This window comes from Protopterus annectens, chromosome 7.part0 (genome assembly GCF_019279795.1).
Source record: "Protopterus annectens isolate FY-2018-M chromosome 7.part0, PAN1.0, whole genome shotgun sequence".
In the NCBI taxonomy this organism is placed as follows: domain Eukaryota; kingdom Metazoa; phylum Chordata; order Ceratodontiformes; family Protopteridae; genus Protopterus; species Protopterus annectens.
Window position 1 is genome coordinate 547,315,410 of NC_056739.1, and position 25,751 is coordinate 547,341,160.

General features: G+C 39.1%; 1 protein-coding gene across 1 annotated transcript in view; it reads left to right on the top strand.

The window, feature by feature from the left end:
* The window catches only part of CD34 (CD34 molecule), a 424,855-nt gene that overhangs the window by 374,592 nt on the left and 24,512 nt on the right, over window positions 1–25,751 (top strand). The window contains exons 8-9 of the mRNA XM_044077137.1: window positions 730–768; window positions 867–992. Of these exons, the coding sequence (XP_043933072.1) occupies window positions 730–768; window positions 867–992 (165 nt within the window). The remainder of the gene's footprint in view (window positions 1–729; window positions 769–866; window positions 993–25,751) is intronic.

Consider the following 25,751-nt stretch of genomic DNA (forward strand, 5'->3'; position numbering starts at 1 on the left):
AGAGGGACCAGAAGCAGTAGATGATCAGCTGGACAGGGGGCCACAAATATTTAAAAACATGGGATTTGGAGGATTTTCCCAACATTTATGTGCCTGTTTATGTACTCACACATTACCCAAGTTAACCAGTAACACGTGCAGCTCCATTTATTACTCCTGTGATATTTCATTGTTTAAATACAAGTGCCCAGGTCCTACATGAAACAGAATAGGTTAGCCCATTAAATATCTCTTCACAAAATGCTTTTGGCACATTTACAGCACCTGTGTGGTGCAGTCATGTTAAATTTCCTGTCTCAAGGCTTAAAAATCTCACTCAATTATTAAATTGTATGCGTGAGAGATATGCATTTCTGTAATTCCTTCTTTTGATAGCATGTGTGTGGAAGAGTTTGGGAAGATTTATGCTGAAGACACTAATAGGAATCCTTTGCCCTCTAGCTGTAACATGTTTCTCTCTGCAGAGCACAAATAAATCATTAATCCTTTTAAAAGGGGCAGGTGATTCCCCTTAGTTGAATAGTCATTATGTTGCTATGTAAAGCACAGGTTGCTTTCTCAGTAATAGAATAGTAGTATATTACATATTTCTGTCTTCATCAGATTGTAATGTCATCTGTTTTGACTGTTCGGGGATGCAGATGCTACCTAACTGTGTAACTGACTTGTGGATTATTCTACAATTTAACATAAAATTAATCATCCAAAAACATGCCTTTCTGTTTCCAGCATGAATCTCAGGATGAAAGCAGTCCAGCTCCCACAAAGGTACCCAATGCTCTGATTTAAAATTATTTGTTACATATTTTTACATATTGCTTATTCCACGATTATAAACATAAATATTAAAAATTGTCTTTTTCCAGAAGCCAGAAAAGTCTAAGACGGTACTAGCTGCACTGCTCACAGTGGGACTTCTGCTGGCAGCAATGATAATTGCTGGGTATTTCCTTTCCCATAAGCAGAAATGGAGCCCAAAACCAAAAAGACTGGTAAGTGAAATGACCCTCACATGCTAAAGTCTGTTTAAAATGCTGCCATCTAGTGGACATATTAGTGCATATTTTTAACAGTGCACTTGAGAACCACAAGCTGTCAATGAAAGTTTTCACAGTTAGTTCTCAGCTGTGATTTTTTTCTACTAGTTTCTTTTTCAAGGTAACATTTTAACAATTTTCTGCCCATGAGCACCAGTTCAGCATATACTGCATGGTAATATTTTATTTTCATTTTGATTAACAGGGTAGAACACTGCTCAAAGTTTGACCATTTGCAGGGCCTGCTCGGGTAACATTAAAAGTAGTAACAACAATGTTTCAGTTGTAACGACCAATGTCGTTATAAAACAAATATGTTGTAGTTATCAATTACAACAAGCATAGCATGATTCAATTATTACTAGCATAAATTACAGCACAAGAAAGAAGGGGGAAAAAAGAGAAATGAGAAAAAGCATTTTTCAAGCATAATCAGCGGAGAACAATAATATTTACTAGAGAGATACTATGTACAACATTTACAGCAGTAGAGCTGTGTAGGATTTAATGAAATATACAAAATTAATACATAAGTGGGTTTAGCAGGAGATGTTGCACTAGTATAACAAAGACAACAGAAAGGAGAGTAATCCGATAACTATATATACATATATATATATATATATATATATATATGCACATACATATAGCTAGGGGTATGTATCAGTGGTTAGTTAAACATGGCATACCATGAAATGGAGTATACACAATCAGATAGGTAGGCTGCGGACATATAAAAAGCTAGGAGTATGTAGTATGTACTTTAGAGGTTAGTGAGTTATGCATTTTGCATTTGCATTGTTCAAACAGATATCTTTTGAATTGTGGCCAGAACTTAGAGAAGTTAATGATTTCAGTTAGCTAATCAGGAAGAGTTTGTCACATTTCGTGCGAAAAGATAGAGAGTCTGGACTGGGTACTTTGTAGTTTGGTTGAAAGAGTTTGTAGAATAGGGTCATTTGTGGCTTGTAATGGTGGTTATACATTTCATAGCAAGATGGGATGGAGAGTCTTTGGTGGAATAATTTTAATAGCAAGGATCCTAGGAGTAGGTTGGATCTGGTTTCTACCAGGAGCCAGTTTGCCTTGGATACAGTGTAGCAGTGATTTCCAGCTGTAGAAAATTTGTGAAGTGGCATTTTATTTGACAATGTCATGTCTGCAGGGTTGATGCATTTTTGTTAGAGGAGGTGGCAAATAGTGGAAGGCCATATTACAGTTGTATGATAGGAAACCTTTCCCTATGACTGCCTTTTCTGGAGTTGAGAGGAAATGAGATATGTTTGAGCCCAAAAAAGGAGGTGGTAGACTTTAGCCCTAAATTTTGAATATACACCTGAAAGTTGAGAGATTGTTCAACCCAGATGCATAGGTGCCTATATTAAGTGGTCATAGGTTCATAGGTTGGTACTAGGCTATCAGCCCTAGGGCCTATACAAGCCTAGCCATAACAATTCCCTGGCTCTTTCTTCCCACACTATTTACTTCCCTGGACCCCCATCTAGCAGGGAGACTGACGTGATCCCAGGGTGAATTACCTATCTCCCATCCAATCATCAAGGTTCCTTTTGAAGAGGGCCAAAGAGGCACTCTGCTTGACATGTATGGGTAGTCTATTCCAGAGTCTGGTGAGTCTCTGGTTCAGGAACCTATCCCTCCAGCATGTTTTGTTCATTGTGATGACAAGGTTTAGATCCCTGGAGTGTGTGTCTCTGAGGGATTGAGATTTCTTTAAATGTAGCATGTCCAACAGCTCTGGGTTTGACATGGCCTTGTATGTTAAGCAGAGATTGCCTCTGAGTAGACGATATGCGACAGATTATAGGTGGAGTTTTTTTAGACGGTCAGCATAGGGCAACTGCTTTAGGCCTATGATTCTTTTAGTGAGGTATTTCTGCGGCCTTTCCAGTTGTTGCAGATGTCTTGAGAGGTACATACCAAACAGGGGCATTGTATTCTATAATGGGTCTAATGAGGGATGAGTACAGTGGGACAATGACCTCCTTTTTTCTGGATGAAATGCCCTTAGTGATGAGGTGTGCCACATAAAGGATTTCCTGACTGTTGTGGTGATGTGGTTATCACTTTAATGGGGTTATTGTTGTGCTGGTCCACGAGGTTGGGGGAAATGGCTTTGTTAAAGTTTTTTTTAAGGGTTGACAAGAAGCTTTTGGGTACTGAACCATTTCTTGAGTTCCAATAGATCAGCTCGTAGTTGGGTTCAGATGACTTGGAGTGAAGGGTTATACCTGTAAAATAATTATGTTGTCTACACAGAATAGCAGTTGCAGATGGGTTATATCAAGGAATAGTTTGCTGAGAACAGAATAAAGGACAGAATGGACCCCTGTGACACACCTATAATTATATATATTATATATATATATATATATATATATATATATATATATATATATATATATTTTTTTTGCTGAAAATATTGCAGCAAAGTACTACAAGTAGAGATGCAAATTATCTGTTTTACTGATCAAATCCAGCAAGTCATGAAAAATAATGTATTTATTTATTAATTTATTTTTAATAATTTATGTCTACCCCAAACACCTTTGATGGTTCAAAAACTTTAGCAGGCAAACAAGACTGCATGGAAGAATCAGCAGGAACTGATGTCTACAGGGTGCAAAGTAGAGTTAATCATACACTCTACCATTCAATGCACAGTTAAGTACACATACAGTCTAGTGATATCTTCCGATGTCACTGTAACATAGCAATACATTGTACAAGGCACCACATTTCTCCACCTTCAGCATGGTAAAAACTCTCTGAGAAACTATAGTTTCAGTTCATTCATAAAATGGTTGCTTACAATTGTGAGATAGCTGCCCTGGAAGCAAAGTGTTAGGGAGCACATTCAAGAAGCATTTCCTTTATTATTTTTCCTTTACCTTTTTTGCTTTTTGCTGAAGAGCTGATAGGAATTTGGTTGGTACAAATGCACCAGTTGGGCGTGCTACAGATTAAGCTGCAGTCCTATTTTTTTTTTATCTTCCTTCGAACAACTGAGGAGGTGAGAAGATAGGGCACAATATTGGGAACAGGCACCGGATGTTAGATGAGCCAGTTACAACCATTCATTTGGAAAACTTAACCATGTATTTCACTTGTACAACGCTGATATATATAAAGTGACATTTTCCAATCTGACATCTACACTGTTGTTTTCCTGAATGACTACTGGGCGTCTACACTGTTGTTTTCCTGAATGACTACTGGGCCTTCAATAAAACAAGAGCAGGTTCTTGCCATTTGCAAGCCAGAAGACATTCTTAATACTTCCATAAAAGTTTGACTACTGGCAAGCAGTCAGGGTGGTAGAATCTAAATCTGTTAAGTTCAAAGAATTTTGTCTTCCTTCACAACAACAACAGGTATGATACCCACAAATGAAAAACCCACAGTTACATCAGTTTTGTCTGGTAACCAACATGAAATCCTTCATGCTATACTTTGAATCCTCCATTTCTTTTCTAGGGTGACAGACTGGAACAGAGACAGTGAAACTAGCCTTTACTGGATTTATATGGCATCTCCTAGATGGACAGTTACCTAAGGTTGCCAATAAGAAAGTGGTTCTGCAAACTCTTAGCTATTGCTGGGATGTATTTAAGACCCTAGCTGTAGCTGTGCTTCATAATGATTACTACTTCAGGAATTCAAAGTACACATGGGTAAAGCATAGGCAGATGCTACTCTTCTGGTCAGATCTTTTTAAGCAGATATCTCAAACAGCATGTGGCTACACTGATGGACTGTGGCCACTATAAGGTATACTCTCAACTTGCCCAGAAATTTCTAGGATGCACAGATTGTTGCCTTATATTTTTTTGTACTGCTCCTCAGTAAAAATAAAATAAACTCCTGCAATATTAGAACTTCCACTGAATGACCTCCCAAACCTCTTGTATCAGAGGCACATGGGATATATGCAAATGACCCTTATGAACATCAGGTGTTTCAGCTAATTGGTGATTCTGAATTCCCATAACTTGTTCCGTCATTTTAATGGACAATTTCAGGCCAATAAAGCCAAACACCACTAGCTGTGGATATGCATATTTCGGCCTTGTAATAGCCTCATCAGCACAGCACAAACAGAATAATTGACTAAGCATTAGAAAGACAGGGCTGTTATACCCAGCTGATGTCCATTATCATTAGGGTCACTGCAAAAATATCCCAAACAACAAGCTAAAACAATGAGTGAGAAGGTCACTGAAAAACCAATCAGTAAAAAACAAAATGAAAACTCCAGCAAAGCTATAACTCTCACTGAGTGACTTCCCAATCCTCTTGTATCAGAGGCACATGGGATATATGCAAATGATCCATTCGAACATCAACAAGTCATGGGTATTCAGAATGCCAATTAGCTGAAATACCTGATGCATTTGCATCTATCCCATGTGCCTCATACAAGAGGTTTTGGTTCTAGCTCAGTGGAGTTTTTATTTTTTTTTTTTTTTTTGTGTTTTTTCAGTGACCTTCTCACTCATTGTTTTAGTTTGTATTGCTCCTCGTAAAGTTTCTGGTTTTCTAAAAAAATCATCAGGTACAAAAGTCACAAAATAATGACAGATATTTCAACTGTAGACTTCATATCCTTCAGAAAGTGCATGCTAACACAAATCCTGTTACTCAAGCAACATTTTATGTTTGTAAGAATAATATTTAAAATCTGTTTCTGAATTTGAGTTTATGTCCTCCCATTAACTTTAGCTTTGACTAGAATTCTTGTACTATGAGATTTGACTAGGATGAGCCAAGCAGTGAATAGAGCAGTTGTGCAAACTCTGTTTTTTTTCTGCTGAAGTGAACAGTCAGTTATGTTTGCAAATTTAATTTTTTGCTTCTCCAGGCCTAGATCTTAACAGTGCTGAGTTTTATGAAGAAATGTATCCTCTTATAGAAAGAAATACATTAGCACAGTATACTTTTCAAATACTAATGTCATCATCAAATAAACTTACCAAAGAATGTAAATAAAAGTCTACCACCTACTACCTTAGGCGATTGTTATATTGCAGTTTTTGTAACTGTAAATACTGTTCCACATTTAATAAGAAAATTTTAATCAAAAGGAACATTACTAGCTTTTCTGGAACAAGACAACTACTAGCTTTTAAATCCCCTCCAACTACTATTTTTCCTCTTCTAAGTCCTCAAACAGAAGAAAGTGAGGAGAACATGCAGGATACAAAATTAAGAAAATAATAACAAAGTTCCTGCAATCATTGCTTAGGAGAAGATGGTGATGACAGAGACATCAAAACCTGACAAGCCGAATGAAGTTGCTTATCATCCAGTGTCTCACACTGATAGCAGTTCCCCCATTGTGTAGGAGAGAATGAAAGTCCCCTGTTACCCCAACACCCCACTGCTTAAATGGATCTGTTTCAGTTTAACAAAAAACACATTGTTGAAACCCATACTGTTGAGAGCTTATGGTCAAAAAATTGACATAAATCAGTAACACCTGCAAACAACACAAATAATATTTTTGCAGTGGGGCATGCCCCCCTATACCAACTCCAATATTGCACCACAATGGAGAAAAGGGAAAATCACAGTCAGAATGATTTGATGAAGCAAATTGTTGACCATATGGGTTCGACAATTTGGTCCTTCTACCAGTTGACACAGACCCACTTAAACATGGTAATCAAGGTGGAGTATTAGATTCAAATATTTTAATCACCACAATTATGCTCAAAATAATATCTGAAGATGGAATTTTAAGATAGATAAAATATTTTTCTCCTATCCCCCTTCTTTCTGATATGCTTTCCAAAGTTATTCCCACATCTGCTGAATTCCTGACTGTTCTGATAAAGATGTCTGGGACTAGATGTCACTGGGGCAGCCATTTGATCCTAAGCAATTAAAAGTAGTGGGTAATCAGTACCTGAATACCTGGGGACCAGGCCTCAGGCTATCACATGTGATTACACAAAGTCTATGCAGCATGCATTCTTAGCTTTATCATCTCCCAAGTCTTCCACATCGTGGTTTGCAAGGAAAAGAAAATACAGTGACTCCTTCCCATACTGTCCATATAGATTACAATGCAGATGAAGATAGCAAGATGCTTTGCAATGCAGATGATGATGATGATAGTAAGGCACCTTCCAGTGCAGATGATGACTCTGATAGGCACCTTCCAATGCAGATGTTGAAGATGACAGTAAAGCACTTTCCAATGCAGATGATGATGTTGATGATGATAATAAGCCACCTTCCACTGCCAATGATGAAGATGATAGTAAGGAAACTTCCAATGTGGATGAAGAAGAGAACTGTGAGACCCTAGTATATACAGACTATGCTGACTCCACTATATGAGTGCTATAGATTCACAATAAAATAACTTTATGAGAGCTTCTAGATAATGTTTCTTTTTGAGAAACCTTAAATCTGATGAAGATCCCTTCTGACTGGCCTTTAAGTCTGATGAACGTCCATTTTGATTGACTTTCCAGACAATTCTGTCTCCTAAAATTTGATATGTGAAACCAATTAAAATGCAGGAGCCCAAATGGCTATCTACTCCTCTTAAGTCTTGAGGACCTGTTCTCTGACTATAAGGGTAGTTTTTTATTCAAACACTTGATGTCTTACCCTAACCTGCGGTGGTGCTGCGGTAGCGTTGTCGCCTCACAGTAAGATGCTGTCCGGTTCAATTCTCAGCTAAAGCGTCTTCTGCATGGAGATATGCGTGAAAGGGCATGCCTTCGTTGAAGGTTGTGTGTCAGGGCTGGTAACTCGACACGTAAAAATCAACTACCAATCATTAGCGGACCAGACATCCGATGTGGCGACCCCTTACCGGGAAAAGCCGAAAGACACAAACAAACAAACTTGATGTCTTACCCTGAAGTAATTGATCTAGTTATGCCAGAAAGATTGATAAAGTTTTATATGTCCTTCTCAATGGCAAGAGAGCAGATCGATTGACACTTTTGGGAAGACATCTGTACATCTGCTACATTAGGCATCAGTTCAGCTCATAGTGTGGAACAAGGGAGAGACTGTTAAGCATCTAGGAGATTGGACACAATAAATTCATGATTTTCTTTGAAAAAGCAAAATGAAAGCAGGTTCGGCCCACACACAAAATTGTCTCCCATATTAAATGTGAGTGTAGTACAACAGATGTTGGCTTTAAAGTGGTTGGTTTATCAGGTCTATATTAAAAGACCGAATGAAAAAAATAGCGAACGTCTAATCATCAAAAACACCGGACCTCGAACTTGCTATTGTGAGGGGCTGCACCCCCCACACACACCCCACGCTAAATATATATTCCAACTCTGAGATCGCACTACTGTGAGGAAATGGCAAATATTCCAATCTTCACTGTACTGCAATGTGGCAAACAGCACTTCTAGGTCCGGTCTTTTCGTTGTTTTGCTGTTTGCTGTTTTTTTCATTCGGTCTTCTGATATAGACCCTTTAGCGGGTCGATATTAAAAGACCGAATTAATAAAATAATGAATGTCTAATCATCGAAAAGACTGGACCTCAAACTTGCTATTGTGGAGGACTGCACCCCCCACACCCCCCGCTAAATATATATTCCAACTCCAAAATTGCAGTACAGTGAGGAAAGGGCAAATATTAAAATCTTCATTGTACTGCAATCTGGAAAACAGCACTTCGAGGTCCAGTCTTTTCACTGTTTTGCTGTTCGCTATTTTTTTCCTTTGGGCTTCTAATATAGACCCTGTTTAGCTACTATTTCACACAGATATGAGAGGATAAAAGGCACTCCATGAGAATATCAAAATAACTTACCGATCCCCACCAAAGAGAGACTTCTTGATAGATCTTCCCTCTGAGAACTTGCAGACACAATCAGAGGATAAAAGCAAGACTACAGAGATTATTAAACAAATATTTCCCTCTCCTAACCCATATACCAGAAGTGTCACTCTGAGTAATGGATGTTTTGTATGAAGCATGCCACGGTACAATCCAAGAGAAAAGCCAACATCAAAGGAAAAATAGGCAGTCCAAAGGAAAAGTCACAAAAGCAAATGCAGTCATCCAAGAGTTATCCTCATGTATCATATGACTACCTCTTCCATCATCCTCTGTCACCTGCCAAAAATCCCAACTTGTAGCAAGAAGGTGTTCTCATATTTGAATGAGCTTTCTTCCCCTAACCACAGCCAAGTGGGTGAAATGGAGAGTCTCCCAAGGAATGGAACAAAGAGTGCAATTCTCCTCCAAGTTTAACCATCTCTTTTTCTGGTACCTTCTACATGATCAAGCTACCAGTCAGTGCCATTTGCAGGCTTGTGCAAAGGACACAATTTTTTTAAATTTTTTATTGTTATTATGAACAAAGATAATAAGTGGAAGGTATTCTAGATCAAAGAGTCACAACACCTTCATAATGAGAAAAAACAAATTGTTTACCTTTCACACTCCTCTACATCTCTTGATACAAATATACTTATTTGGTAAACTTGGACACAAATAATTGGTTCCTCCTCACAAAATTTACAGGCACTCTCTCCAGATTGTAGCAGAAAATTCACATTTCCAAGAACCTTACTTATATATTTGGCCTTTCATATCTCCCATACCTGCCCACCTGAAGCTTTTGGGACTGCACTTTTATCCTTAACTGAAAGCCTGATATAAGCACATTTCTTGCTGGCTCATGCAAGAAAGTTAATTTATTAAAGTTAAGCACTCTCATTCCCTCTACAACAGGAACTTCATTAAACCAATAAACCAACATCACAACCAATTAATTAACATGTCTACAAACTTCAATAAAACAAACCACCCACCATTAAGTTAAAAATGTATATATATTTTTTTAAATACACTTTTGTTAAAAGCATTTAAATGTATAAAATGTTAATAATTAATACAAAGTATTTATTGCATAAATGAGTGAATGAACTTGTCAGATTCACTCAATCATATCAAAACATCAACATAAGTATTAGCAGGACTTCTAAGATGGCTACACATTGAGTAATAGCTTAATTTCTGCTCTCCCAGTGTGAAAAGAGAAATTCAGAAGAGAGAGCCAGTAACCTCATAATTGTGGCTAAATTTCAGTAACTGGCTAATAAGTGCACTGTCTGAATGTCAGCAAAAAAGAAATTCTATCACAAAAGGTGTGGAAAAAACACTGACTGGAAAGAATTCTGCAGCGTTTCAGCAAAAAGCTAACCTAGAGGAAAAAATAAGTCAAATGTACTTAGAGCTGATTAAAATAAATAAACACTGATGGAGTATATCAACTCAAATAACAAAAGGCTGGAAAAAATAGAAGAAACTTTAAACAGATATTTAGATGAGGGGATAAAACTGCAAAAATCAGAGGATGGAATGAAGAAAAGGCTGTCTGAACATGAAACTGCTTAAGAAGAGATGTTTCAAAGAACAGCAGAATTAGGGGACAGAGCACATAGGGAAAATCTGAGATTTTCTGCTGTGCCAGAAAAACTGGAAGGAACAGACTGCATTAATTGTATGAAAGCACAAATAAACAACTGGACTGGTATTCCACAGCAAGTGTTGTTAATTGAAAGGACACAAAATGTGTATGTTCCAAACCTGGCCGTGAGAAAACATCCTAGACCTTTAATAGTAAAGATGCACTCTTCCAGCAGAAGGAGTTGAGTCTGATGAAACTGTGGCAGAAGGGCAAATTACTAAAAGTGGGAAACAGTAGAGTATTCATGAAAAATGATTACTCACTGTACACTAGGCAGAAGAGGAGTACATTTATTCCAGTCATCAGAAAATGTCAAGAAGCAGGCATGAGATTCAAACTGCTGTACCCAGCTCTCTTCGGAATATTCTTTCCTGGAGGAACAAAATCATTTATGGATGCAGAGCATGCTATGGATGAAATACAAAAGTTTGTCCAACAAAAGTGAGCTGTGAAACAAAAAGAGATTCTGCTTCTTGTTCTTCTGGTAATAAAGACCACAGAGAGACTGTGCCAGTGAAACCTTTTCAAATGTTTCAGTGGAATATGCTTGAAAGAAAAAAGTGCAAGAGTTGACAAGAACAGATAGTACAATGGAAAGGAAGCAGAGACTGCATTTGGGAGATGAAGATAAGCAGAAATAAAACCAGCAACTCGAAAATTGGCAAATAAATGTGGGATTGTAAAGTATTAATTATATTTCAGTAATAAGACAAAACAAGAAAACCTGGAAATATTGGACATGTTTGACTTTGTTAAACTTGTAGGGGACTCTAAAGCATATACCTTACTTCATGTTATCAATGTTTAGAGAAACACTTAGGAGAGAGGAAGAGGAAGGAAAACGTTAACTGTAAGTAAAGCAAAATTTTGTTCTTGACAGTAATATTATTATAATGCATGATAAAATCTGCATGCTATAAAGTAAGGTTTTCCCAGTTATTTTCAAGTGTAATGGGGATACTATAGTAAACAGATGAGGCTATCCAAGAAAGGAACACGGCTTCCAAGGGACCTGATAGTAACCCAGGCTGTATTCTGCACCATCTCCAGCAAGAAGTAGCTTAATCATTGAGCATTGAGCCTAATTAAAGGCTTCATTCCAGCAGAGTGCAGAACTATTGTCATCCCCTTGCACAAAGGTGGTGGCCACTACTAACCCGGGAAACCATCACACCATTAGCTTGACAAGTCTGATCTGTAAAACCATAGAGCATATTAATATGGATCTCATAAGCAAGGACATAGGCAATCTCCAAGTACTTGACCCCGCCCAATTCAGATTCATCAGGAGCAGATCTTGCCTGTTGAATCTGGTTGACTTCTTTGAGACTGTCCCTGGATGAAGGAAAGTCAAAACATACAGCTTACCTTGACTTGGAAAAGGCCTTTGACATAATCCCCCACTCGGGCATCATCGAAAAGCTAACTCAACTTGGCATATATCCCTATCTCATCAGGTGGGTGGACCAACTGGCTCATCGATAGGACCCACAAGGTCAGAATAGGTGCCACCACCTCAAACAGCAGACCAGTCACTAGTGGTGTTCCCCAGGGATCTGTCCTGGGACCCCTACTGTTTGGCATCTACTTCTCAGAGGTCCAGACAAAGACAAAGTGCCTGTGGCTGACCAAGTTTGTGAATGAATATGGTGGGTGCTGTCATTGACTCCCCAGATGATGTTAACATACTGCAAGAGGGTCTCACAGCAACACATGAGTGGTGCCAAAGTCATGACCTTAAGCTAAACTCAAAAAAATGTATTATCTTACCAATTGGCAAAAACATAGCCCCTACTGATTACCACATCAAAGGCAATGACCATAGCACACAACCTGTGGTGAGAGACCGGGGTACTCAGGTTGGCAACAATATCACATTTGACTATCATGTAGCAGCAGTGGTCAGAAAAGCCCTTTACTTGGTTCCTCTCATAAGTAAATGGATTGCTTCCAGAAAAAGGAGGTTATTACCTCCCTGTTCTCCTCCCTCATTAGGTCTATAATTGAATATAATTCCCCATTTGGTATGTACCTCTCCCAGCACCTGCACCAACTGGAAAGGCCACAGGAATATCTCACAAAGAGAATCCATGGCGTCCAACACCTGTCCTATGTGGACAGGCTGAAATCACTATCACTCTACTCAGTATCATACAGATTGCTCAGAGGAGATCTGTGTCTCACCTACAAGACAATATCAGACCCTGCCCTACTAGAGATGCTCCATATCCAAAAGTCTAACTCCTTGTGCATTACTCACTTGAAGGCCTACATCTAATGAGCAACATCAACAAAACCTGCTGGAGGAACAGATTTGTCTCCCAGAAGCTGTCTCATCTCTGGAATAGACTTCCCATACACATCAAACAGAGACCTCGCTGACCCTCTTCAAGCACAGCCTTGATGAGTGGAAAGGCCTAAAATCTAATATGCGACATCAACAAAACCTGCTGGAGAAACAGGTTTGTCTCCCAGTGGCTGCTCCGTCTCTGAAATAGACTTCTCATACATGTCAGACAGTGTACCTTGCTGACCCTCTTCAAGCACAGCCTTGATGTGTGGATGGGAAACCATAAATTTGTTCCAGGGGTTCCACCTTTGTCCCTCATTGAAATGAGGTGACAATTGCTGACTGAGGTTTCTTTTTTGGGGATAAACTCTTGACTAGGCTTGTAAGGGCACCAGGGCCATTAGCCTAGTAACCTCCTATGATCAAAGTTACTGTCCAATGATGACACTTTCAGTAAGGAACTTGAGGTGTTATGGAGTGTGTTTTTAGAGAGAAACTACCCCAAACCTATTGATAAACATTTGGCTGATGAGGTTTTGAGGGTCATATGGTTAGGTTTAAAGCAATTATCAAGTATCCTAAAACTATGCAACCAACTATTAGGATTAATAAAGGATATCAAAAAGCAATGATTTTAACTTTTTCAGACAAGACTAGGGACGTTATTAACATTTTAAATAAGAACTGAAAAGTGACATATGATTCTTTTAATTAATAAGGATGGCAATTGTTTACAAAAAAGGTTAAAAAAAAAAACCTAAAGAAGCATTATGAAACCAACAACAATGAATTTGGGAATCCTAGGGAAACTAATATAAGCATGTCCAAATGCGGGTCTTGTGCCCAATGTATATTAATTTTTGATAGTGGTAACGTCAGTGTAGAGAACTATCCTAGGACATTAACTTGTAGTGGAAAGTACAACTGCATTAGTAATGGGGCGGTCTGTATCGGTACTTGTACTGCATATCCCAATTTTTATGTGGGCAAAACAGTTAAACCATTAAAAACTAGGATTTAGCAGCACTGTTATTCTATTAACAGGAAGGGCAATAAGAATACTTTATTTAAACACTCTTTGAAATGATTGCAATTTAAATACATTTATTTTTTATTTTAGAAAATGTTCTTTATAATACCAGGGGTGGTAATTGGGAAACTTATTTGGAATAGAGAGAATTGTGTTGGCAAATATGACTTAATACTTCTCAACCACCAGGAATTACCAAATCAATTTCTATTAATTTATTTATTTATTTTATTTATTTATTTAAACCCGTTAGGGTACCTTTTTCTTTCTTTTTTTTTTTTTTTTTGTTGTTATTATAAGTTCAGTGTTTGAAGACATCAACCATATGGTAAGTTCAGTGTTTGAAGACATCAACCATATGGTGTCTATCATATGGTGTTCAATGTTTTCAACTGTCGATCTTATAATATAGACCCATTCTGATAATTACAGATTATACTTTCAGTTTATAACTTAATCTGGGTTGGTACATAGGCAAAGCTAGTTCACTTTGAGATACTGTTTGAGGTTTTTTTGAAGAGACTTTTGGAGGATTGTAGGGTTATATAGTTTGGCAATGAATTCCAGGTTTTGCCAACAAAGTTGGCAAACAGGGATTCACCAGCAGAGTTATTAGCTTTGTGGGTTTGGACCAGTAGTTTGTCGGCTGACCGTAGGGATCTCAGGTTGCTATATGGCTTAATAATTGTTATAAGTGAGGGGGTATCCTCAGGGTGGTACAGAATTTTGTGTGCAATTAAGAGTTAATTGAATTGAATTAAGCTGGGCAGTTCTAGCCACTCTAGTTGTTTCAGGTTCTGGCAGTGGTGGATTCTATAGGTGGAGCCAGTGGCGAATCTGGCAATATGGTTGTAGCTAGGGGGCAGCTTACCTAGTTCGGATTTGTTGAGGTTTGAGAGTACAGACGAGGCATATAAAAGAGTAGATAGTAGGTCTGATTGGGTGATTGCAGTCCTCGCCAGTGGGGTTAAAAATGTCTTGTTTCCATACAGTGATCCAAGTTTCTTATTGATGGTCTGTATGGTTTTTTTGACCTGTAGGTCAAATTTGAGATTATTGCCTATGATAACCCTTAGAAAGTTGGTGTGATGATCTGGGGCGATAGTGGTACCATTGTTAGACATGACAGAGAATGAAAGTGTGGCATATCTACTAGTGGGGGTGAAGAGTAGAAGTTTAGTTTTACTGGGGTTCGGTAGTAGCCGTTGGTTGGCGAGCCAGTTCTCAATAGTGTTAAATGTATTTTGGGTTAAGATTTGCAGTTTGGATGGGGAGGTGGCTGAGCAGATCAGAGTGGAATCATGTGCATATTGAATATAGGTAGCTTTAGGGATAGCAGTGTGAAGGTTATTGATAAAAATAGAGAAGAGTAGTGGACCTAGTATGAAGCCTTGAGGGGCACCAAGTGTGAGAGGTAGCTGGCTGGACAGTTTGCCCTACCATAGTACATCCTGTTGTCTACCAGTCAGGTAGGACTGGAACCACTGGATAGCGTGCTTATTAAGGGAAATAGATTTTAGAGAAAGAATGAGAAGTTCATGGTTGACCTTGTCAAAGGCTTTTGATAGGTCAAGAAAGAGGGTGGAGGTTAGCCTATCGTCATTCCTGTTTTGGTTTATGGCATTAGTAAAGTAAAGGAGGGCTGAGGTGGTGCTGTGGTATGGCCTGAAACCATGCTGGGAGTTGGATAGTAAGTTATTCTGTGTCAGGTATGGCATTAGTTACTTGTGTACACATTTCTCCATTATTTTGGCTAGTGGGGAAAGAATGGCAATGGGTCTATAGTTGGATATGTCTGTAGAACTACCACCTTTATGGAGTGGGAGGACATGGGATATTTTCCAGATGGTGGGGATAGCGTTTTCAGATAAGGTTCTGTTGATGAGGATAGATACGGGATATGCAATGGCATGTGCAGTTATTTGTAGGTACTCTGCAGGGAGGAGGTCAGCAGCGAGGGTGGTAGGTTTTAGTTTTTTTATAAGTGTTTTAATAAAACTAGTGGATATCGGTTGAAAGCTAAATTTGGGGTGATTAGTAGGTAGATTAGGCATGTGATTTAAGTTTGTGGGGGTTAGTTGATTTGCTAGGGATTGGATTGTTTCAGTGCAAAAGTTATTATAAGCGCCAGCTATGGTCTCTGGGGAACTATGGGTGTGGTTAGCCGGGGTTGGGGTGGTAGAATGACCTGGATGAAGTAGTTGATTTAAGCCTGCCCAGAACTTTTGAGGGTTGTTTTGGTGTTTTTGTAGAAGCTTTTTTTATCCAGTAAAATGATTTTTTTGTATCATTCCTGAGTTGATATTTTAGATGGTCAAGTGGGGCTTTAGTTGCTCTCCAGCTGGCCCAGGCCCTGTTTCTAATTTTGATTTTAGATTTGGTATCTTTTGTGAGCCATTGTGCTGTGTTTGATCTAGATTTTATTGCACGTGCTGGAGCATGGGAATCAAGGATACTTTGGAATTTAGTGTTAAAGTGAGCTATAGCCTCTTCTAATGGTACATTTTTTAGTTTTGACCAGTCAACTGCTTTTAGTTCATTTAGTAATATAGCAGTGTCAAAGTTTTTCCTGTTTCTAACTGTTTTATATTTGGGCTGGTGAGGGTTTCCTGCCTTATGTTTTATGATATAGGTTAGAAAAAGGTCGCTAAAGTCATCAGGGAGAGTGCCAGCTGTGTACAGTTGTAGTTGGTTATTAACTAGGATCCAGTCTAGGATACTTTCCCAGGCTATGGTCTGTTTAACCCAGATAAGTTTATAGGGGTGGGGGGGGTTCGGAGGAGCAGGGGTGCCAGTCAGAGTTAAAGTCACCAAGAACTATGGTTTCTTGGGGATAGGTAGCGGATAACCAGTAAAGGATGCCCTCTAGGGTATTTAAGTTGTTGCCTGGTGGAATGTATGCACAGATGATGTTCAAGCATTTGCTCTGGTTAATCTGTAGTTTGGTTATGAGGAGTTCGCATTATTGAAATGGAGTGGTTGAATTGTGTCTCTATTAACAGTTAGAGTATTTTTGTAAAGGACTGCTATCCCACCTCCTTTCCTTGTAGGATGGTCTAACTGGTGAATATTGTATCCTGGAGGTAGTATCTCATTGTCAGTAGTACTGGGTTTTAGCCAGGTTTCCGTAAGACACATAATGTCTGGGGGAGTGGGTTGCTAGGAGGGCATGTAGATTGGGAATCTTATTGTTAATACTTCTAATATTTAGGTGAAATGCTAGGAGGGAACTAGTGTTAGTAAAAAGGGGTAGCTTGACTGTGGGGGTTGTGGTAGGGGAATGGCGGTTATTGGGTGTGGGTGGGCCAGGGTTGGGATGAATGTCCCCATGTGCTTTAAGGTTATAGTGACAGGATATTCTAAGCTTTAGGAGTTTATTTATAAGTTTTATATAGTCTTTGTCTTTAGGATTATGTTTTGTGGCTTTACAGGGGTGATATTTTATTGAGGGTGGTAGATTCGGTGTGCTGGGGATGGTAAAGTGTTTGGTGTTATGTGTGAAACCGTGGATGGCTGACCATTTGGGTAGTGAATATCATGGTCAAGTGTTTGTTCGTAGGCAGTAAGATGGTAAAATAGAAATAGTATAAGCATTAGGGTAATTAGTATTTTTTTACTTGTTTACATTTTGTTGGGGGGGGCCAATTTTGATGGTTGACTGTGCTAACAGGGTGTGGAAGAATGGAAGAGAAGGAAATGGGTTAAGGGGGAAGGGCTGTTCAGTGATGTATGAGGCACTGATTGGTACGTAGCATGAGGGGAGAGGCTAAATTTAGTTTAAATGTAGCACTAGTGGGGATGGGTGGGAATTGGGGGCAGAGAGGGGAGCGGAGCAAACCTGAGTGCAGCAAGGGCGAGCAGAGCGGGGCTAACACTGACTCCAAGTATTTCCTTAGGCTTTTGGTGTGTATGGTTGCATGTTAAGCTAACTGGCTGTATTATAATTTGTATTTTACACCAATATTTAAGCTATTTTTAAGCTGTAGTTTATATACTTGCAGGATAATTTTACAGCTGTAGGATATAATTTTCAGGGCTATGTGAGGGAGAGCAGAGTGAAATTATTGTGTTCAGAGGGATTATTTTAGGTGTAAGCAATAAGATACTAGGGGTAAACTAGCTAATTTAAACAATATGGAGGGAGCCAAATTACTGTGGGGGACAGCATAAAGGTGCCTTTAGACCCAGGTCAGCAGTAAACAGTACATAGGATTTGTAATTTATTTTTAGTACATTATAAGGTATTAACCTTATCCAATTGCAGGTCGGACTTCAGAGACTTGTACAAGGGTATAGTTTCTCACGACACCGTACTTTCAGGCAGGAGATTCTTTTACTGGGATAGTTTGAAGGGGACTGCCTAGAAACAAAAAAATATTAGGAGTAAGACCTTATCAGCACACATAACTAGCCACCGACCAAGCAGGCATTTCACATTCACTTAAACTATGAGTTATACTGTAATCAGGGGCTCCATACTGCTACGAAGTACAGTATTTGCTTCTTTCTAAATATATGGTCTGCAGACAGTAAAATATGCAATTCTAGAGTTGATTCATTTTATTAACAGTTTGTTGTCTATTAGAGCTATATCTATTTGATTTTAACCTGGTAGACGACATAGAGAATTTTGGATTTTTCAGATGGTTGGCTAATACTTACATTGATGTTTTAATTTGACTGAGTGAATTTTACAAGTTCATTCAGTCTTTTATAGGATGAATATTTTGTATTAATTATTATTAACAGCTTATAAGTTTAAAGGCTTTTCACAAAAGTTTTACACAACAGTTTTACATCAATTTTAATGGTTTGTTGTTCTGATAAAGTTAATGTTGTAGAGGGAATGAAAGCATTTTACTTTACTAGATCGGCTTTCTTGCATGAGCCAGCATTTTTTTTTAGTCATTAGTGACAACACTGGCAGGAAATTTGTTATTACATTTCACAGAAAGTATAACCTTTGCCATTGAGAAGACCCTGGAATGCTTTCTCAACCTGTGAGTCCCTCTGAACTTCTAGAAGTATCAAGGGTTTCCCGGTTACATAAAAATACATAAGAACCATACTGAAACAAACTTCCATACAATAACATTCCTCAAGACAGGATGCAAATGATGATAGACTTTTTTTTCCTCCCACTGAAACAGATGACAGCAAGGATATTCTAAAAAAAACATGAATTACATGGTTTCATCATTCCTCACACTATGCAACTCCAGACTTCAAATGCTGGAAATTTAATGGTATCTACACAATCCTTGCATCCGGAACTCAAAATCTATAGAGGGTCATTCTTCTCCTGATTCCAGTTTTAATAGGAGAGACATTAGTGACACAGACAAGAGTTTTTTCTTTTATTTATCTTTTGTTGACTGGATCAGGGAAGACTCAAGGTGGTATTTATACTACTAGGTGAAATTTGGCCAGGGCAGCAGGGAACTTCGCCTAATCTTTTCAATAGGTTCATTGGGATCTTTCACACCCACCTGAGCCACCATCAACTCAAACATATGGGATCTTAGTTTAACATCTCATCCGAAGGATAATACAGCCATGAGTGCAGCAGAAACCACTTACTGTGCACTGTAATTTCAGCAATCCATCTACCTGGTGTGGCTGTAGAACCCACAACCTTCTGCACCAAAGACATGTGTTGCACCACTGGCATGCACTGCTTACTCTTAGTTCCTCTAAATTCACACCAGAAAAGGACCAAAGGCTCCTTAGGTTATATCTCAGAAGTCCTCTTACAGGGCCTGAAAATGCAAAAACATTGCTCTCCTTCACCAAAGTATATACAAGCACATGCACGCACACAATGACAATTGACTTATACCTATGCCTGTGTGCATGGGGGGGGGGGGGTTGTACTGTGAGTATTAAACACAGACGGATAAATAGATATAGATACACACACGCACACACACACACACACACACACACACACACACACACACACACACACACACACACACACATACAAGAAGGGGAATGGTGTATGCTGGTTGTAGTCTTAGGGACCAGAGACTGCAAACTTGTCGATGCCCTGGTGCTGGCAGAGATTATATACCACAGAAAAGATGAGAGTGGTGACTGACTGCCTTGGAAAATTACCTGTTTGCCATGGTTTCTAAAGTGCAAACATTCTGATTCATTGATCCCCAGTGTTGGGGGACGATTTGTATAATAATAGGGAGGAACACTCACTGCCTTACCTTCTTGGTTCTGATGAATGCTGTGCATATAACTCACCAAATAATAATAGACAAGGATGCTGACATTAGTGTAGTGCAGTCTGCATCTGTTTTCTGTATTTCTCCTGTCAGTTTTGTGATATTTTTTCTGGGGTCAACAGGGTGCCTGGAAAGGCAGAGTTTATTGGTCAGTGAGGAACAGTCAAAAAAGGAAAAAAATGCTACAGTATTGTGCGTTTTTACATCATTAATAATTCTAATAAAACAATAACTCTTGCCCACATGCTATTCCATGATATAATCACAATAATCCATGGCATAATATGTGCCATAGTGATATTTACTCCATTCAGGCTAGACTGTTTGATTCCAAAGGCAAAGGTTAGATCAATAACTATCATGGATTATGGCTGAAGTAACCTCCATCAAAATTTCGAAATTTAGAAAGAACTCTTTCATTTTTACTAAGGTTTCAATTTCTTTGAATAAGACTACAACACTCCTAGGAACCTCGCCTTATACACTGTTTCTGTACTGCAGACAGGCCACTGTGTTTTTATTCCCACACCATGACCACCATCATTCAGTACCGTGGTTGTGTGTGGCATTCCTCAGTGGTTTGTTTCATGCTACATGGCATTCCTCAGTTGTATGTTCATGTTACATGGCATTCCTCAGTGGTATGTTTCATGCTACATGGCATTCCTCAGTGGTATGTTCATGCTACATGGCATTCCTCAGTGGTATGTTTCATGCTACATGGCATTCCTCAGTTGTATGTTCATGTTACATGGCATTCCTCAGTGGTATGTTTCATGCTACATGGCATTCCTCAGTGGTATGTTCATGCTACATGGCATTCCTCAGTGGTATGTTTCATGCTACATGGCATTCCTCAGTGGTATGTTTCATGCTACATGGCATTCCTCAGTGGTATGTTTCATGCTACATGGCATTCCTCAGTGGTATGTTCATGCTACATGGCATTCCTCAGTGGTATGTTTCATGCTACATGGCATTCCTCAGTGGTATGTTCATGCTACATGGCATTCCTCAGTGGTATGTTCATGCTACATGGCATTCCTCAGTGGTATGCCCATGCTGCGTAGCATCCCTCAGTGGTATGTTCATGCTACATGGCATTCCTCAGTGGTATGTTCATGCTATATGGCATTCCTCAGTGGTATGTTCATGCTACATGGCATTCCTCAGTGGTATGTTCATGCTACATGGCATTCCTCAGTGGTATGTTCATGCTACATGGCATTCCTCAGTGGTATGCCCATGCTGCGTAGCATCCCTCAGTGGTATGTTCATGCTACATGGCATTCCTCAGTGGTATGTTCATGCTATATGGCATTCCTCAGTGGTATGTCCATGCTGCGTAGCATCCCCCAGAGGTATGTTCATTCTGCTTTTTCTTCAGTTGTAGGTTTACATGTATATTTTACTTTATTCAGAGACTGGTGTTGGCATCTATCATCAGTGGTATATTAATGTTCATATTTTTTCATTTGAAGATCAATTCATACTTTTATTTGCATTTATCTGGTATATATGCTGTATAAAATTTACAACATTGGCAGTTCAGTGATTACCAGAATGGATTGCCAGGTTAATGCCATTAGGCTTATCCCACATCTCAAACAAAAACTTTTATATTCCTTACCATCACCTTTTTCTCGAAGGGTAAAAGATTATCCATGGAAGTAATTTCTTTCAGTAGTGAGTTCTAAGAGGAAGGGGCAAGTTTGCTAAAGGATCGTTCGCAAATGGCTAGTGTAAAATGTGGTCTGTAAGTCTGTGGTAAGAGTTGGATCATAGCTAGTGGCAATTTTCTTGTACTAGTGAGGAGTGGCAGCACCTATCATGGAATAGTTTGATGTAGGGTTACCACCTGTCCCACTTTGTGAGGGACAGTTCCTCTTTGGGCAGTTGTGTCCTGCAAAAAAATTGAAAAAATGGCAAATGTCCTGAGATTTCAGGACAAAAACATTTCCTATATTTTCTTTAATAGTTGCATAAAACAGTTATTTTGTGTCTGAAACACCTAAATGTTATAAGAAACAGAATAAGCAACTAAAATGCTCAAGAATAAGCTTTTATTTAGGCAAAAAAGTGAAGTTCTGTCTTTTGTACTGGCTGTGGGTATGTTTTGCTCTATAAAATCTGATGTTTCTACAAAAATGTCCCGCTTTGGACATTTGAAAAGGTGGCAACCCTAGTTTGATGGTAATAAGAGATTAGAGCAGATATGAGGCCCTGACAGTAATGGGAAACCATTTTGCCTTTTGGATGGAGATGCAGTGATGTCAGTTTCTTACTCACCTTCTGTGGTAAGTAGACTTGATACACTATATGCCATCTTAAGTTGCTGCAGAATTTTGGTGGTGATCATATCAAAGTTTCTTTTTTTTTTTTTTTTTTTTTTTTTGTGAAAGTGTATGTGTTATCATATGAGCTTGTCAGAGAAAGAAGGTTGGATAATGTGGGGATAGAGAATCAGGAAGTGCAACAAATTAGCAAGGAGGAAGTAAGGACAGCTATGAAGAGGAGGAAGAATAGAAAGGCTGTTGGTCCACATACCTGTGGAAGCATGGAGGTGTTTAGGAGAGATGGCAGTGGAGTTTTTAACCAGATTGTTTAACAGAATCTTGAAAAGTGAGAGGATGCCTGAGGAGTGGGGAAGAAATGTACTGGTACGGATTTTTTAAGAATAACAGTGATGTGCAGAGCTAATGTAACTACAAAGGGATAAAATTGATCAGCCACAACATGAAGTTATGGGAAAGAGTAGTGGAAGCTAGGTTAAGAAGGGAGGTGATGATTAGTGAGCAGCAGTACAGTTTCATGACAGGAAAGAGAACTACAGATGCGATGTTTGCTCTGAGGGTGTTGATGGAGAAGTTTAGAGAGGGTCAGAAGGAGTTGCATTGTGTCTTTGTGGACTTAGAGAAAGCATATGACGGGTTGGCTAGACAGGAGTTGTGGTATTGTATGAGTAAGTCGGGAGTGGCAGAAAACTATGTAAGAGTGGTACAGGATATGTATGAGGACAATGTGACAGTGGTGAGGTCTGCAGTAGGAGTGATGGATCCGTTCAAGATGGAGGTTGGATTACATCAAGGATCAGCTCTGAGCCCTTTCTTATTTGAAATGGTGATGGATAGGTTGACAGATGAGATCAAACAGGTTGAGGAGACACTGGAGCGATATGCTCTAGAGAGAAGACAAATGAAGGTCAGCAGGCCTAAGACACAATATATGTGTGCGAATGAGAGGGAGGACAGAGGAATGGTGAGGCTGCAGGAAGTAGAGTTGGTGAAGGTAGATGAGTTTAAATACTTGTGATCAACAGTTCAGAGTAGTGGTGAGTGTAGAAGAGAGTGCAGGTAGGGTGGAATGGGTGGAGAAGAGTGTCAGGAGTGATTGTGACAGGGGGTACCAGTAAGAGTGAAAGGGAAGGTCTACAAGATGGTAGTGAGACCAGTTATGTTATATGGGTTGGAGACTGTGGCACTAATGAAAAGACAGGAGTCAGAGCTGGAAGTGGCAGAGATAAAGATGGTAAGAGTTTCATTTTGTGTGATGAGGATGGACAGGATTACAAATGAGTACATAAGAAGGTCAGCTTAAGTTGGACGGTTTGGATACAAAGCCAGCGAGGCAAGATTGCATTGGTTTTAACATGTACTGAGGAGGGATGCTGGCTATATTGGGAGAAGGATGCTAAGGATGGAGCTGCCAGGTAAGAGGAAAAGAGGAAGGCCTAAGATAAGGCTTATGTTTGTGGTGAGAGAGGACATGAGAGGACATGCAGGTGGTTGGTGTGACAGAGCAAGATGCAGAGGCCAGGAAGAAATGGAAACAGGTGATCCGCTGTGGTGACCCCTAATGGAAGCAGCCGAAAGAAGAAGGAAGAAGAAGAAAGCGTATGCGTTTTCCAAAAGAATTCCTGGATATTTCTGTTCAGGAGAGAAAGGCAGTATGGTTTTACAAGTGTCAGTGAGATATGGGATGGGAATTGTTTGTGAATGATGTTTCCAAACATCATTATAGCAGATATGAATGATAATAGTTATTTTGTTCTCATAAAACATGTTTGAGATCAGTGAGAGGTTATCATAATAGTAGCTACTTGTGAGCAGCAGTAACTACGATATATTCTGCATACTAAGTAACATTAAGATAGAGAATGTTCCATGGAATACTGTTAAAAAAAGGTTAATGGGGCTAACAAATCTTTGTTGACCCCTATTAGTGAAATAATCTATATATAAGAGAAGTTATAAGAACCAAACTCCTAATCTTTACTCCAACCAAAAACTTCACAATAAATAAATCAGAACTCACTGTTCAGTCCCAAAACAACACTATCATAGATGTCATCCCCAACACTAAACTGCTTTCCCCAACACTAAACTGCTTGGTGTCACCATTAACTTTTGACCTTCATATCCATAATAACATCAAAAAAATCCATCAGAAACTAGGATCCCTTTATAGACACAACCGCTACCTTACTCCTCTGGCAAAAAATCTCTTAACCTCAGCATACTTGCTTCCAACCCTCCTATATGGTGCACACATCCTTACAAATATACAATCCTCACTGAAAAACAAACTAAACTCATGCTACAACAAAATTGCCAAATTTGCCACTAATACCAAATTCTCCACCCATCATTGTACTACACTGCAAGAACTCACCTGGCTAGAAGTCCCCCACCATCTATCTTATCTACAACTTACCATCTCCCACAAACTTATCTATTTCCCTGATGCCTGTCCTTCCCTCACTAGTATACTGACTATCTACCACCCAAACCAGCAACTTAGATCTGAAAATAAACTACTACTAAATGTCAGCAAACCTAAGCTTTCCGCTGGTCATATGTTATACTCCTTTTCTGTCTGCAAACTATGGAACAATCTTCCCCCTGCACTCAGAGCAATCACTAATCCCATTACCTTTAAAAACTCACTTAAATCCCATCTCACCACACAATGAATATGTTCCTGTACCTCTACCAACAACCCTAAAATCTGACCCCCCCCAAACTTACTATCTCTTCTTCCCCCTATACCACTCTGCCATATACTTTCTACTTTTCTCCCTTCCTATCCTCTCTCTATTCTAACTGTCACTATTTCAGAATGTCAGCCTTTCTCACTGCCTTTCACCTCTTGAGATCTCTTACTCTCACTTCATTGTATAAAATATACGTAGTTGCTATGTCCCAAAATGTCTATTATAACCTGTATCGTTTATAATGTTGATTATATATGATTACTGTACTGTCTTTAAAATTTTCTGTCTGTTCAAACAACTGTAAAGCTTTTTCTCAACACATAATTATTACTGTACTTTTTCAAATTTTACTGTTTATATAACTGTGGAGCTTTTCTCCTCGGGCCTCCACTGAAAATGGGTTTGTCAGGCCCAGTGGACTTTCCCGGTAATCAAATGCAGTAAATAAATAAATAAATAATATAAGTTGGGATGGCAGGAAATAGTAAAAAATAGATCGCTGATTATGTGTCCCAGGCAGGTATGTCCCTAGCCTTAAGCAGCATTCTGCCATCACCCAGAAGGATTCCTCAATACAAACAGAAAATGATTGACTTTAACAATTGGCTTAGTTTCTGGTGTCATTCCAGTGGTATCCAGTACCTGACAGCCTGGGAAGATATGATCGACAGACCACAATGCTTT